Source organism: Bos indicus x Bos taurus, chromosome 21 (genome assembly GCF_003369695.1).
Source record: "Bos indicus x Bos taurus breed Angus x Brahman F1 hybrid chromosome 21, Bos_hybrid_MaternalHap_v2.0, whole genome shotgun sequence".
NCBI lineage: Eukaryota > Metazoa > Chordata > Mammalia > Artiodactyla > Bovidae > Bos > Bos indicus x Bos taurus.
The window spans coordinates 23,007,861-23,021,145 of record NC_040096.1 but is presented as its reverse complement, the minus strand read 5'-3'; the positions used below and the strand labels follow the sequence as shown (position 1 = coordinate 23,021,145).

The window sequence follows — 13,285 nt, the reverse complement described above, 5'->3', positions numbered from 1 at the left end:
ATGGGAGCAGACCGAATATATTTGAGCCTGAGAGGGCAGCGGGTCAACCTCCCCAGGTACAGGGTTGAAGTCAAGGGTGGACATCTGTCTGGAGGCACCAGTTGCCACGTCTCGCTGTCCATGGTGCTGAACTGTCTGCTCCCTGAGCCCTAGGCTCCATGGCCCTATCCAAGCCAATTCCACTTTGCCTCTCCTTTATCATCACATTCCTTGTATGCCCCACAGTCACCCCGGCCAGTGTCCAGCCTGTGTCCCCGCCCACAGTCGTGTCCACTAGCCTGGCTGCTGACCTGGAGGGTCTGACACTCACAGACTCCCCGCTGGTGCCCTCGGTGAGTGGGCTAGGCAGAAATACATCCCTGTGGTATGTCCTACGGTATGGGTTTGTGCGAAGGGGGTGTGATGGAGTGGTAACTCTGAGTCCCCGTTTCCGTGAGCACAGGCGGGGACGAGGCTGGGGCTGGCCCTTTTCTGGTGGATCATTTCCATCCTTCCCACCCCCCTACCCGATCCCCACCAGCTGCTGAGTCCCGTGTCAGGAGCTGGGAGACAGGAGCTGCTGCACCGTGTGGCTGGCGAGGGGCTGGCTGTGGACTACACCTTCAGCCGCCAGCCTTTCTCTGGGGACCCGCACATGGTGTCTGTGCACATCCACTTCTCCAACAGCTCAGACACCCCCATCAAGGCCCTGCACTTGGGCACCCCCAAACTGCCTCCCGGCATCAGCATCCAGGAGTTCCCTGAAATCGGTGCGGAAGGGCCGTGCGCGGAGTGGTTGAGGAAGCTCCGGGGCGGGGACGGGGGTGGGGAGGTCCACAGGTCTGCCTGTGGCTGCTGACAGTCCACTCTGTGCCCAGCTAGGCTCTGGGAGTACAGAGATGGCATCTGCCACAATCCACGCCCCGGTGGACAAGACAGACTAGGAAACGAGCAAGTCCATATCAGGACAGGAGGAGCTTGAGGCTTGACTGATTCAGCGCTGACTTCAGTGGGGTGAGGGCAGGTGGGGGTGGGTGTCTAGATTTTAGGAAGAAACCAGGAAGAGTCTCCAGCAGCCCAGAAAGCCAGGTTCCATAGAAGGCGGTCAGCTGAGGCAGTGGAGGGGAGAAGGAGTGTGGGTTCCAGACCCATCAGGTGATGGGGGTCTCCATCTCCCCCTGCTCCTGCCTCCCACTGCTGCAGAGTCCCTGGCACCTGGAGAGTCTGCCACTGTTGTCATGGGCATTAATTTCTGTGACTCAACCCAGGCGGCCAACTTCCAGCTATGGTATGTGTCCAGCTTGTGAAGGAGCGGGAGCGTGGCTGGGAAGAGGAGGGGTCAAAATAAACGGACTGGAGGTGGTGTTAGGTGGGGAGGCATCATGATCTGGACAGTGTCCCAGGACCTCGGGCCTTACCTCCAGACACAGTGCGTGGTGAGGGGAGAGAAGCTGGCCTGACTCCCTCTCTCTGTCTCCTCCGGCCTTCCTAGCACCCAAACCCGACAGTTCTATGTCTCCATTCAGCCACCCGTTGGGGAGCTGATGGCCCCCGTGTTCCTGAGTGAGAATGAGTTCAAGAAGGAACAGGGTGAGTGCTCCCTGGGGGTGGGTGGGACGGGTGCTCAGGACCCTCCTCTGGGGCTTATTCAGCTCCACCGTACAGACATGCTGTGGGAGCCTCAGCTGCTGCACACAGAGGGAGGCCTCGCCCCTTATGACTCCAGCAAAGGCTTCCCAGACCCTCGGACACTTCAGTGAGACCTTGGAGAGAGTTGAGACGCAACCAGGCAGAAGATTCTAGGCCAGGATTCCAGCTTGGGGAAGCATTATGAGTAGGCGTTAATGAAAATTTACAGGAAGCAAGCAGGGGTGCAATTTGCCTTGGGGCCTAGGGATCCTTAGCACTGGGAGGTAGGGAAAACAAAGCTGAAAATATGTTCGGTCTAGTTTCTGGAAACTTTGAATGCTGTGCTAAAAGATTTCCATCCTAAAATTTCAGAGCTGAAAGGGGTCACAGAGGTTATTTGGTATCAACTCCATTAATAGAGGGGTAAGGAGTACAAATTTCATTTTTCTAGCAGTAGAGGAATTATTGAAGTTTTTTGAGCAAAAGTGAAAGTGAAGTCGCTCAGTCGTGTCTAACTCTTTGAGACCGTGGACTGTAGCCCACCAAGCTCCTCCATCCATGGGATTCTCCAGGCAAGGAGTGGGTTGCCATTTCCTTCTCCAAAGAAGGGGCAAAGTTCAGTCTTGGGCTTCAGAAAGCGAAATCTGGCAACATTTACAGTTAGGACTGGAATTGAGAGAATGTGCAGCAGGAAGAAGAGGCAGAACAGTAAAAGTGGAAGGAATCATGGGGCTTCGTGAGCCTGGATTTAAGTTCTGAACCTGCTGCTTGCTTGGTATGTGACCTTGGACTAAATCCTGTGACGAGTTATAAGGCTGTTGACGTGGATTTGATGAGAGATGGTGAGAACCAGGATTAGAGCCACAGCAAAAAGAATGAAAGGCTGAGGTAGGGGAGAGGCACTCCATGGGCATTTGCCGAATGAAAGAGGAGACAGAGACGTGGAAGCTGTCTCTAGAATATCTGGCTTAGAGAGCAGGGAGAATGGCAGTGCTGTTCACCTCGACCAGGGGTTGGCCAACTTTTTCTGTAATGGGCGGTAAAGTAAATGTTTTATTTATATTAAACATTTTAATATTTATTTATTTGGCTGTGCTGGGTCTTAGTTGTAACATGCAGGGTTTTTAGTTGCGGCATGTGAACTCTTGATTGTGGCATATGGGATCTGGTTCCCTGACCAGGGATTGAACCTAGGCCCCCTGCATTGGGAGGGCGAAGTCTTAGCCACTGGACCACCAGGGAAGTCCCAGAAAACATTTTAGGCTTTCTGGGTCATGTGGTCTCTGCTGCAATTTGCCTTTGTAACCCAGGAACAGCCATGGATAATACATACATGAATGAGTGTGGCTGTATTCCAATAAAACTCTATCTATGGACACAGACTTGAATTTCATGTACTTTACATGTGTCATGAAATATCTAGCCTTGATTTTTTTTCCCCCAATGCTTAAAAAATATTAAAAAAAAACAAAAACCACATTGTGGACCATGCAGGTGGTATGTTGTATTTGGCCTTCAGGCTCTAATTTGCCAAACCCCTAATCTAGAAGAAATAAGGATGGATCAGGCAAGGGAGAGGGGAAGATCTTGGATAGTTTTGGATGAGCTGCTTTTTGAAATATACGTGGGAAATTCAGGAGGAGGTGTTTCATACACAACTGAAAAATGTGAGTCTGTGCCCAGGAAACACTTCTAGGCTGGAGTCAGGAGCAGAGAGGTGATAACTGAAGCTGTGACTATAAGTGAGATCACCCTGAGGGAGAGATGAATGGGGAGATAAGGAGGCCACAGACCTTTCTTGAGGAAAACTTGTATCCTTCAGGAGAAAAAGGAAGGGAGGGGAAAGAGAAGGAGCAGGGTGTAGGCAGGAGGAGGGATGAGGAGGTAGAAATGTGTCTTGGATAGTCTGCAGGCCAAGATGACCAGAGACCTTCAGGTCCAGCATATAGGGAACTGGTGCCGGCATCAGAGAGAGCGGGTCATCGCCAAAGGGGAGACCGAGGCCAACTGCAGTGGGTTTCTAGAGAGCGGGGCTTGAGGAAGTGAGTCCTCTTTGGAGGCCCTTGGAGGTCAACAGTGAAGGAGAAACAGTATTGGCATCATGGCATGTCTAGCTTCTAGGGAGGACTTAGGAATGAGACTTGATGAGGAGAAACTAAAAGTACAGGACAAGAAAATGTCACTAGATAGGAATGGAGGGGATGAAAGAAACAGGAAGGGTGTGTCTGTTCTCCAGAGGAGAACAATGAAGGGAGTAGCAGAGGGAGGAGAGAGGCTGAGGAGAAGGTGGGCAGGGCAGATGGAGGAGCTTATGTGGCTGGGGAGAGGACAGGAGTGCAGAGATGCCAGCCCTGTGGAGTGAGGGTTTCCAGGGATGCTCTGAAGGCCTGGGGACGTCATGAGCCTGGGCCATGGTTGGAGCTGTTGTCTTGTGTGAAATCAGGGGTCCACCCATGAGGGCTGCTTGTGACTCCTGGACTCGGGCCTGTCTGGTGAGGACCCACAGCAGCTACCAGTGACCTATCTGCAACGAGTCAGCCTCCAGGAGCTGGGGGAGAGTTGAACTTGGGTTGGAGGGCCAACCAGGAAAGACCAAAAGATGTGGGGGCCAGACGGAGGAAACCTCTGAGAACTGACTGGCCTCCAAAACCACTGGCCACTCCCAGGTGGCTGGTAGCCCAGATGTCTGACAGTAGGGAAGCACCAAGTCGGTCTCTGGTCTGCAGTATGGACAGACCCCGGGGTGGGGCGGGGAGAGGCTGACAGAGTCTCCCTAGGGGAGGACACGGCCCAAGAGGGAAGTAGCCCCTCCCCAAGACTGGTGAGGGAGCCCTGCGTAGACCCTGGTGAGAATGCTCAGTGCAGGCCCAGGGGCACCCACCATGGCCTTCACCCTCACCACGACCTCTGCCCCCAGCAAAGCTGACGGGCATGAACGAGATCACAGAGAAGCTCACGCTGCCAGACACCTGTCGGAGTGACCACGTTGTGGTGCAGAAAGTGACAGCCACAGCCAACCTGGGTCGTGTCCCTTGTGGGACATCTGACGAGTACAGGTACTGACTGCCAGCAAGGGGGACGAGATGGGCTCTTGGGCCTGATTGGAAGGAGGGGCCCTGGGCCCCAGTGTTGAGCCCATTCCTCCACCCTTACGCCAGGTTTGCAGGGAGGACGCTGACCAGTGGGAGCCTGGTCCTGCTGACTCTGGACGCCCGGCCTACTGGAGCTGCCCAGCTGACGGTCAACAGCGAGAAGATGGTGATTGGCACCATGCTGGTGAAGGACGTGGTGCAGGCCCTGACCCAGTGATACCAAGGGCTGTGACCTGTGTGACCCCTTCTTGTCCCTCCCTCGTGATGTGTAGGCTACTAGCCTCTCTCTCTCTCTCTCCCCTCATTCCATATAGCATCCAGCGGAGTCCTCTCTCTCTCTCTGGTCATTACCAGGCTCCCTTCTGGTCCCCCTCCCCAAGGGTTCCTTAGTGATCTGTGCAGAGGGATTCCATTCAGCCCTCCCAGCTTGGTGTAGCTATTTATGTGGCAAAAGCTCAATAAAATATCTTCTCCCTAGAGGCTGGCTCATCTTCCCTTTCTTCTGGGTTCTACCTAAGGGGGTGGACTGGGGGGCTAGCTCCCAAGATTGACAGTGTTTGACCCTTGTGAATGACCGCTACTGGTCTTCTAGGTTGAAGCCCCAAGATGACTGTCTTCAAGTCTCCACGCATCTCTATGGAAGAGACACCTGATCAGGATGGAGAGGCCAAGCTGGAAGAACTCCTTGGTCCTCTACAAGCCTCAGCAAAGATTCCTCTTCAACATCTGACTGTCCCTTTTGGTTCCCCTCATGGGCCCTGGAGAAGGAGAACTCATAATCTGGGGAATTCCCAAACATAGGTGCAAGGTTCAAAGTATGTCAACTGCATCTTGATGGGCCTAAAGCCCCCAGTTTGCTGGGGAGATGACTCAAGGGGCGTCTTGGAGAGGGAAGAACAGGAGATGCAGAACAGTGCTTCATCAGATGGCCTGGGGGTCTTGTTAACGTGCAGATTCATATCTGTGGGTCTGGAGTGGGGCCTGAGAGTCTGCATTTCTAACGAGATCCCAGCAACCATGGCTGTGCTCCACACACACACTAGAGGAATGAGGTATAGAGCCTCCACCCTGGGACAAGCCTTCCGGGGGTGGCCGTGGGGGTCAGGGCCTTTTCCTGGTGAGGAAAGAGCCTGAGCAGGCAGTGGTTCCTAAATGGATAAAAGGGGTTCCATAAGCATGTGTTCTGCCAAAAACAAATAGAAAGCTTGTAGAAAGCTTGTAATCCAATAAGTTTAGGAATCACAGATTGAAACCCAGTAAGGTAATTTCCCACAGGCCTTCTCAGAGCCTTTACTACGCTAATGTGCACTGGGACTCCATTTGCTCTTGACCTCGGAATGCATTTGTCCCAGGACCCTTTGATGGACTGTGTTACAGGAAAAACACTCCGGTGACAGTTGGAGATGTAGGATCTCAGCCCTGATCCTCCATAACCAAGACTTCAGTCCTTTGACCACCCCATCCCCCAGCCCTGTCAGGGAAGAGGCCCTGAGCAGGTCTGTTTAGGGACAGACAGGGTGGAGCCAGTGTGGCCCTCTTCTCAGGGAAGGAGAACAAAGGCGGTGTCAGGGGACAGCCCTGCCCTTGCCTCCGGGGACTTGCCAGGCTCTGTGGCACCAGAGGGCAGCTGGGGCTGCTACCTGTGTGAGAGCCTTGGGGCCCCAGAGTCCCCCTGAGATCACTGTTTTTATCACTGCAGGTTCTGAGAGGGGACTGATCCACCATTCAGGGGTCACTCAAATGGTGGACTGGTTCTTGCTGTGTCTCTAAATCAGCACTGCCTGCAACAGGAGAAAGAACGTGAGGGCAATTTTCTGAAAAATCAGAACAAGGACCATCCGAGAATTCCTTACCAACCTGGACTTTGCAGTGCAGGCCCCCAAGTGGGTTCTGTAGGAACCAGAAGCACAGAAGGCATGTCCTCTGCCATCCCCCACGGAGCCCACAGCCCAGGTTCCCAGAACCTTGTGGAAAGGGAACCTGGGTCTCCAGCCCCTAAGTGAGAGTGCAGAGCCCAGGAACCTCAGTCACAGCCCTGTGCTGGTTCCCCTGGAGCAAATCCCAGGCTGTGGGGTTAGCAGCAGCAACCATTCCTGAGAAGATGGTTCTCGAGCATGAGACAGCCTCGGGAGAGGTAGGAGAGCTGGGCATGAGCAGGGAGAGTCTGGGTCTGCAGCTGGTGAGGAGGAGGAGCCTTGCTGGGAAAGCTGGCACTGAGGAAGCAGGCAGAAGCAGCAATCTTCAACCTTTCAAGGAAAGCAAAAGGGCCCCATTCTGTTTTAGGGGATGGTCTGCAGTGATTAAATGTCGGTCAGAGGGGAAGGGTTTTGGGCCGCCCCGCCCTCAGCCCAACCTGTGTCTTCTAAAACCCCTAGATCAACAGCCAAACCTCCTATGGCCCTGCCACGTCGGCATCCCTGAGTGAGTGTCGGCAGGGATGAGCCTCCCTGGTGGACACAGATCAGACATGCAGGACCTGGAAGGGGCTCCCTTCTCCCCAGAATATTCTTCTTTCCAATCTCTGTCATATCCTGGATCATGTCACTGATTCAAGTCTGCCACTGTGGCCACAGGCTTCCTCTATCTCATGTATCCCGTGACAGTGCTGAGGGGCAGCCAGAGAGCTGGGCCCAGGACTAGGGGGTTCACATGGGGCCCAGGATGACAGAGAAACCTAGGAAGGGCTCTGTTGGCACTCAGGGAGGACTGGGGTGGGGGCAGAAATGGACAGAAGCCCAGGGGTTGGCACTGAGGCAGAAGGTGCCCCTGGTGAGGGTTGGGTAGAGCATTAGTGAGGACCAGAAAGTCTGAGTGTGGTCTGAGCCAGAACACAGGCCTTGACAGGACAATGAACTCCATGAGGGGTTGAGAATGGGAACCCAGTCCAGGATCGCTTCAAAGCAGTGTCCTGGCAAATGGGTACAAGGAATGGGTGCGGTTTCTGGCCAGGCGGCTATAGCTGGCTAGCCACGATGTCTGGGGGACAGATTCATCTAGGGACCCTAAGGAAGTGTCTGCAACAAGGATCCCAGAGTGAGGGGGGCAGTGCTAGTTTTGCCCAGGTCTGAACTTACCCCGCCCCAGCCCCTAGGCTAATTCAGCACCTTTTCCTGGGCATCTTGAGAGTCACCTCTTTGGCAGAGTCTTCAGATCAAAGGGAGGGGATGTTAGGTCTATAACTCACTGTGCCCAGGATTTCCCCTGGCTTTACTGGGCAAAGGAGACTTCTGACCCACCCCCCGCCCCCAAGGCCTGGCTCCTGGATAGCCAGGGTCCTCATTACTAGTTTCTTTTTTAAAATACTTATTTGGCTGAGTCAGCTCTTAGTTGCGGCATATGGGATCTTCCGTTGCCACATGCAGGCTCACTAGATGCCACTTGGTTTCTCTGGTTGTGGCGCATGCAGGGGTTTAGTTGCTCTGTGGCATATGGAGTGTTGGTTCCCCAGCCAGGAATCAAACCTGTGTCCCCTGCATTGCAAGGCAGATTCTTTACCACTGGACCACCAGGGAAGTCCCCCTCACCATCAGTTTCTTCTCCGCCTCCCCAGCCACATTCAGGGCCCTCTCTGTCACTCCCATTTCTACTGTGGCTACACATGAAGCAGGGTGGGGGTGGGGAAAGGCCCGCCTCAGGTATCTTCTTCCTTGTCAAGCATCTGAGCAGCCAGCAAGTGCTCGGCACTGTGGTGGCAAAGAGGCTGTGGGCTGATAACCACCCAGGACTGGGGTGTGAACCATGGAGGGACTGCTCATCCCAGTAGATCCTGTCTCATGCCACCAGCCTGCAACTGGCTGCAGAGCCTGCTGGACTGGGAGAGCCCCAGCTCAGGGGTGGGCCAGGAGAGCTGCTGAGGGAGGGTATGCACAGACCAGCATCCTCAAGGAGATGAGCTGGTCTTCCTTCTTCCACAGCCTGGTCAGTGTTATCTCCCAGGGCCAAGAGAAGGATGGTGAGCCAGTGCCTGGAAGGGTGGGGCTCAGGACAGAGGTTTGAAATGTGCACCTTCCTGGATCTTCTACCTGATGGTGCTGGCTTGAACCTGTTTTCTTCTACCCTATTGTCTCCTCTCTCCCCTCATCCCACTAACCTGTCTACCAAGAAAGAGCACTTGGGGCCTGCATTGTTAATCCTGACCACTGGGAACCCCACCCTGATGGCCCCATGACTACCAAGGATGCTTGGGCGTCTCTGGGCCTCGGCATGGTGTGGAGGAAGGTGAGCGATGCTGGGGGTTACTTACCTGAATGGCACCTTCACCCTGAATATCACTTCTTATCTGCTGCCAGGGACTCTAACTTTAGTCCCTTTTCAGATCTGCCCGTGAGTCCACCTGAGTGGTACTTCCCAGTGGTACCTGGAGAATAAAGGTTGCTAACAGCTCAGCAAAATGCTTCTGTCTGGGATCTTCCCAGACACGTGTCCCTGTCTTTGGGACTATGTAAAAAAAAACAAAAAACAACTTTATTCGTAGACCGAATAACCCATGTAATTAGTATTCAGATCAAGAAACAGATAGCAGCGTTGATATTTTGGTCAGAGATCAATCACAGAGCTCTGAAACGATTCTACCCCGGTCTGCAAATGGCAGTGGGATCCCAGAAGGCCAGCACAGACTTGTGTCCGGTAATGCCAACATGGTACCATATGGGGCTCTCTGGGGTCCCTGTGGCAGGGGATGAGGTGTGTGGAAATAAGTGGGGGTTGTCTTGTTTTGGCTGAGGGAGAATGTGAGGAAACAGTTCTAAGGAGGAACTCGTGGGCAAGGTGGCCTTGATGGAGGTCTTGATTTGCACCTGCAGAGGGCAGGCAGGGAGACGGTGAGGCATGGTCCTTCTCACTTGGACCAAGGCCAGACGGAGACCCCGTGCTCCGGGAAACCCCTCAACCTCAGTCTCCTCAGCTATAAAATGAGGGGGAGGGCCCCTCAGGTTCCTGTCTCTCCTTTCGTTGAGACCCTAGGCATCCCCTTACCCCTTTACAAGCATCTCATGACAACCAGCACTCTCCTCCCACTGTGACCAATGAGTGAGCCAACCTCTGGTGATCTCTGCTTCCTGGCATTTGCCCCCTGGAGTCATCCCCTCCTGCATCTCATCACGGTTGGCGTGTGTAAACAACAGAATACTGTAGAAGCCAGAGTCTGTTATTTTGGAGATGAGCTTATGACACTCCCCTCACCTCCATCTTAGCAGCCCCCTGGAGCAGTCCCTGTAAGGAGGAACCAAGTGAATCTGGGGTGGGTGGAGTTGGGAGACAGATCCAGCTCCAGGCAAAGCTTCAAATGACTGCAGTTCTGGCTGAGAGCTTGACTGCAACCTCAGGAGACAGCCTGAGCCAGAAACACCCAGATAAGTCCGTCCTGGATTCCTGACTCTCAGAAATTGTGTGAAAATGAATATTTGTTGTTCTAACCAGCCTCACTTCTGGATAACTTAACAGCGTACATGAATACAATCCAGCCCTTGACCCAGGTCCTAGGGTTTTGGAAACGTCCTCAGAGCAAGCCTGGGCTCCCAGCTCTGGCCTTTGGAGCAAACTTCTGCCACATTCAGTGTCAGTGGTGTGCTGGAGCCGGCTTGGGAGCATCCGCTGGTATCACACTGGCAGGTTGAAATCAGCCACTATCCAGGTGGGGATAGTGGTAAAGAACCCGCTTGCCAATGCAGGAGACATAATGAGACACAGGTTCAATTCCTGGGTTGGGAAGATACTCTAGAGAAGGGTGTGACAGCCCACCGCAGTATTCTGGCCTAGAGAATCCTTTGGACAGAGGAGCCTGGCAGGCTACAGTTCATGGTGGTTGCAAAGAGTCAGACATGACTGAAGCTTCTTAGCTGCACGCATGGTCTTTATGCCACAGAAATTGGTGAATACTGCAAGTCACTCCCCTCCCTGTGGCCAACTGTCAACACTTACCAGCACACCTCTGCCCTGAACTGTCCCCATCCCTGTATCTCCTTAAACAATTATATTTCAAGTTTAAAAAGTAAAATAACCACCTGTGTCTGCTTACCCAGTTTAAGAACTAAAGCACTCATCAATTCAGCAGATACCCACTGGATTCCTCGTCTCAAGAGCGCTTCCCTCCCCACCTGGAATAAATCAGTGTTCTAAATGTTATTATGTTTATCAAGGCCATGCATTTTGGGGTACTTTTACTACATACAGATGTATTCCTAAACAATATATTGTACTTTGTGACTGTAATATACTGCCTGTTTAGCAATTTTATATAAACGGCATCGTAGAGTATGTATTCTTCTACATTCTGCTTTTTTCATTCAATGTTGTGTATGAGTCATCCATGTTGATACGATTAGCTTTATTTCAGTACTTTTACTTATATACAGTATTCCATTGTGTATGTGTGTGCATGCTCAGTTGTTGAGTGATGTCTGATTCTTTGCAACCCCATGGAGTGTAGCCCACCAGGCTCCTCTGTCCATGGAATTTTCCAAGTTGAGTACTGGAGTGGGTTGCCATTTTGTATGACTAGACCACAATTTATCAATCCATTCTCCTGTCGATAGGTATGTAAGGTATTTATTTTTGCAATTTTGAATAACACCTATCGGAACTTCTAACCTCAACTTCTGCCTCTTTAACATGTGGGCAAGTTTCTCTAACACGTTACCCCAGGAGTGGGATTCCTGGCGGTAGCACATACACACCTGCAACTTAACATTGCCAAATTGCTTTCCAGGGTAGCTGTACTTCACATCAAGAATACTCATGGTATCATCATTCATAATAGTCCAATTCACATTGCCAATCACCAGGAGAATGGAGAAGCAAATATGGCATATCAATACAATGGAATACCACTTACCAATAAAAGGGCTTAACTACTGCTACCTGCATCAACATGGATGAATCCTGTCGAATGAAAGAAGCTAAAAATTTAGATGAAGTCCTAAAACAGGCAGAATGAATCTGTGAGAAAAGTGACTACAGGATTAGTTATCTCAAGGAGAAGGGGATGAAGTGGAAAGGGGCATGATGGAACCTTGTGGGGTTCTGGAAGGAGTCCATGCCTTGGTGTGGGTAGTGGTTACCTGGGTGTATATGTAGGAAAAAAGCATCAAACTGGATACCAAAGACTGTGTACTCTGTGCATTCTGTATGTGGGTTAGCCATCGATTTGAAAAATGTAGAAAATAAAACCCACAACCAAAGTGGCTGAACCAGTTTACACCCTGACTGGCAGTGAGTTTGCCGCCGGGAGAGTGAGCCTTTTCATTGCATCTGTCCAGGGAGTGTGGAATGGTATCCTTCTGTGTTCATTTGCATTTCCTTGGTTGTGGGTGAGTGTAGGCATCTTGAGATAGGTTTGTTGGACACTTGCGCTTCCACTCCTGTCAATGGCCCATTCCCATCTTTTGTCTATTTTTCTATTTGCCTCACTGTAGAAGTTCCCACATATTTTGGAAACCAGTCCTTTGTAGATCATATATTGCGAATACCTTTCTCCAGTGTATGACTTTTCAAGTTTTAAACTTGAGAACCCAGAGGTTTTAATTCCAATGTGGTCAAAGTTATCAATTTTCCTTTATACTCTGTGCTTGTTCCACATTCACAAATCTTGTCTGTACTCCAGTGTAATAAAAATATTTTCCTAATATTGTTTTCTAAAAAAATTTCCTGGCAACCGAACAACAAAAAATTTCCAAGTAATGCTGTATACATTTGCTTTTTTAGCCCACTTAAAATTTCCATTTGTGTATGATGAAAGGTGGGGCTGATCTAGTTTCTTTTATTCCACTTAAAAGGGCATTAAAAAAAACTCAAAAAAAACAAAGTGGTTTCTTTTGCACAGAGCTTGGCAAAAGCTGAGTAGACACTATATGCTTACTTTACTTTGTGGTCTTGAATTCCTAAAGGAATCTCCCTTCTGATCTTTTCCAGCCAGGAAAGTTATTTTCTCCCTGCAGTCTCTTTTCTTCTTTTAGCTCTCTGCCTGCTGTGGAGGCACCAAACACCTGAGCATATAAAAGAATACCAGGTTCCCTCCTGGTACATGCATTTAAAACTTAGTCCAGCCAATTACAGTTACACTCAAAACCTGTGTTATAAATCTGGGGCTTGACTGCAGAGATGGTGCCAGGCATGGCTGGGCTCAAAGGCTATTTGTTGACTAGGAGAATGGATAATGCTGCCTGTTTGTTCCTGCTACTTCAGTGACCAGCTGCGGGGACTTGACCAAGTCATGTAATACCTCCACCTCTGCCTCTTTCCGCACCCGGCCCTGTGTACTACAGGCATCTAGTCAGGGGTACTGTTCTTCCTGTATAACCTGCAAGCCTGGCCAAGTCAGAGCAGGCAGCCAGGACTCACCAAACGCATGAGTGTATGTGCATGCACCCACCCCTTCCTTCATTGCCTACATTGCGCTCTGGGGTCAGTCAGAAGGTAGTACACATGTAAGGGTGCTGGACATTTTGTTCTTATCTGGTTAAAGCTTTAGGCTCTGAAGCCAGAAGACTGCCTGGGTTTGAGTCCTCACTTTTCTACTTAAACTGGGAGTCCTTAAGCTAGTTACTTCTCTGAGCTTGAGTTTCCTTGTCTGCAAATGGGTTAATGCA

At 51.3% G+C, this 13,285-nt stretch overlaps 1 protein-coding gene across 1 annotated transcript in view; it reads left to right on the top strand.

The window, feature by feature from the left end:
- AP3B2 (adaptor related protein complex 3 subunit beta 2) overlaps positions 1-5,179 on the top strand; it is a 36,898-nt gene extending 31,719 nt beyond the window's left edge. The window contains exons 21-26 of the mRNA XM_027521000.1: positions 226-332; positions 521-749; positions 1,183-1,267; positions 1,472-1,569; positions 4,526-4,664; positions 4,767-5,179. Coding sequence (XP_027376801.1) covers positions 226-332; positions 521-749; positions 1,183-1,267; positions 1,472-1,569; positions 4,526-4,664; positions 4,767-4,917 — 809 coding nt within the window. The 3' untranslated portion in view covers positions 4,918-5,179. The remainder of the gene's footprint in view (positions 1-225; positions 333-520; positions 750-1,182; positions 1,268-1,471; positions 1,570-4,525; positions 4,665-4,766) is intronic.
- The last annotated feature ends 8,106 nt before the right edge of the window (positions 5,180-13,285 follow it).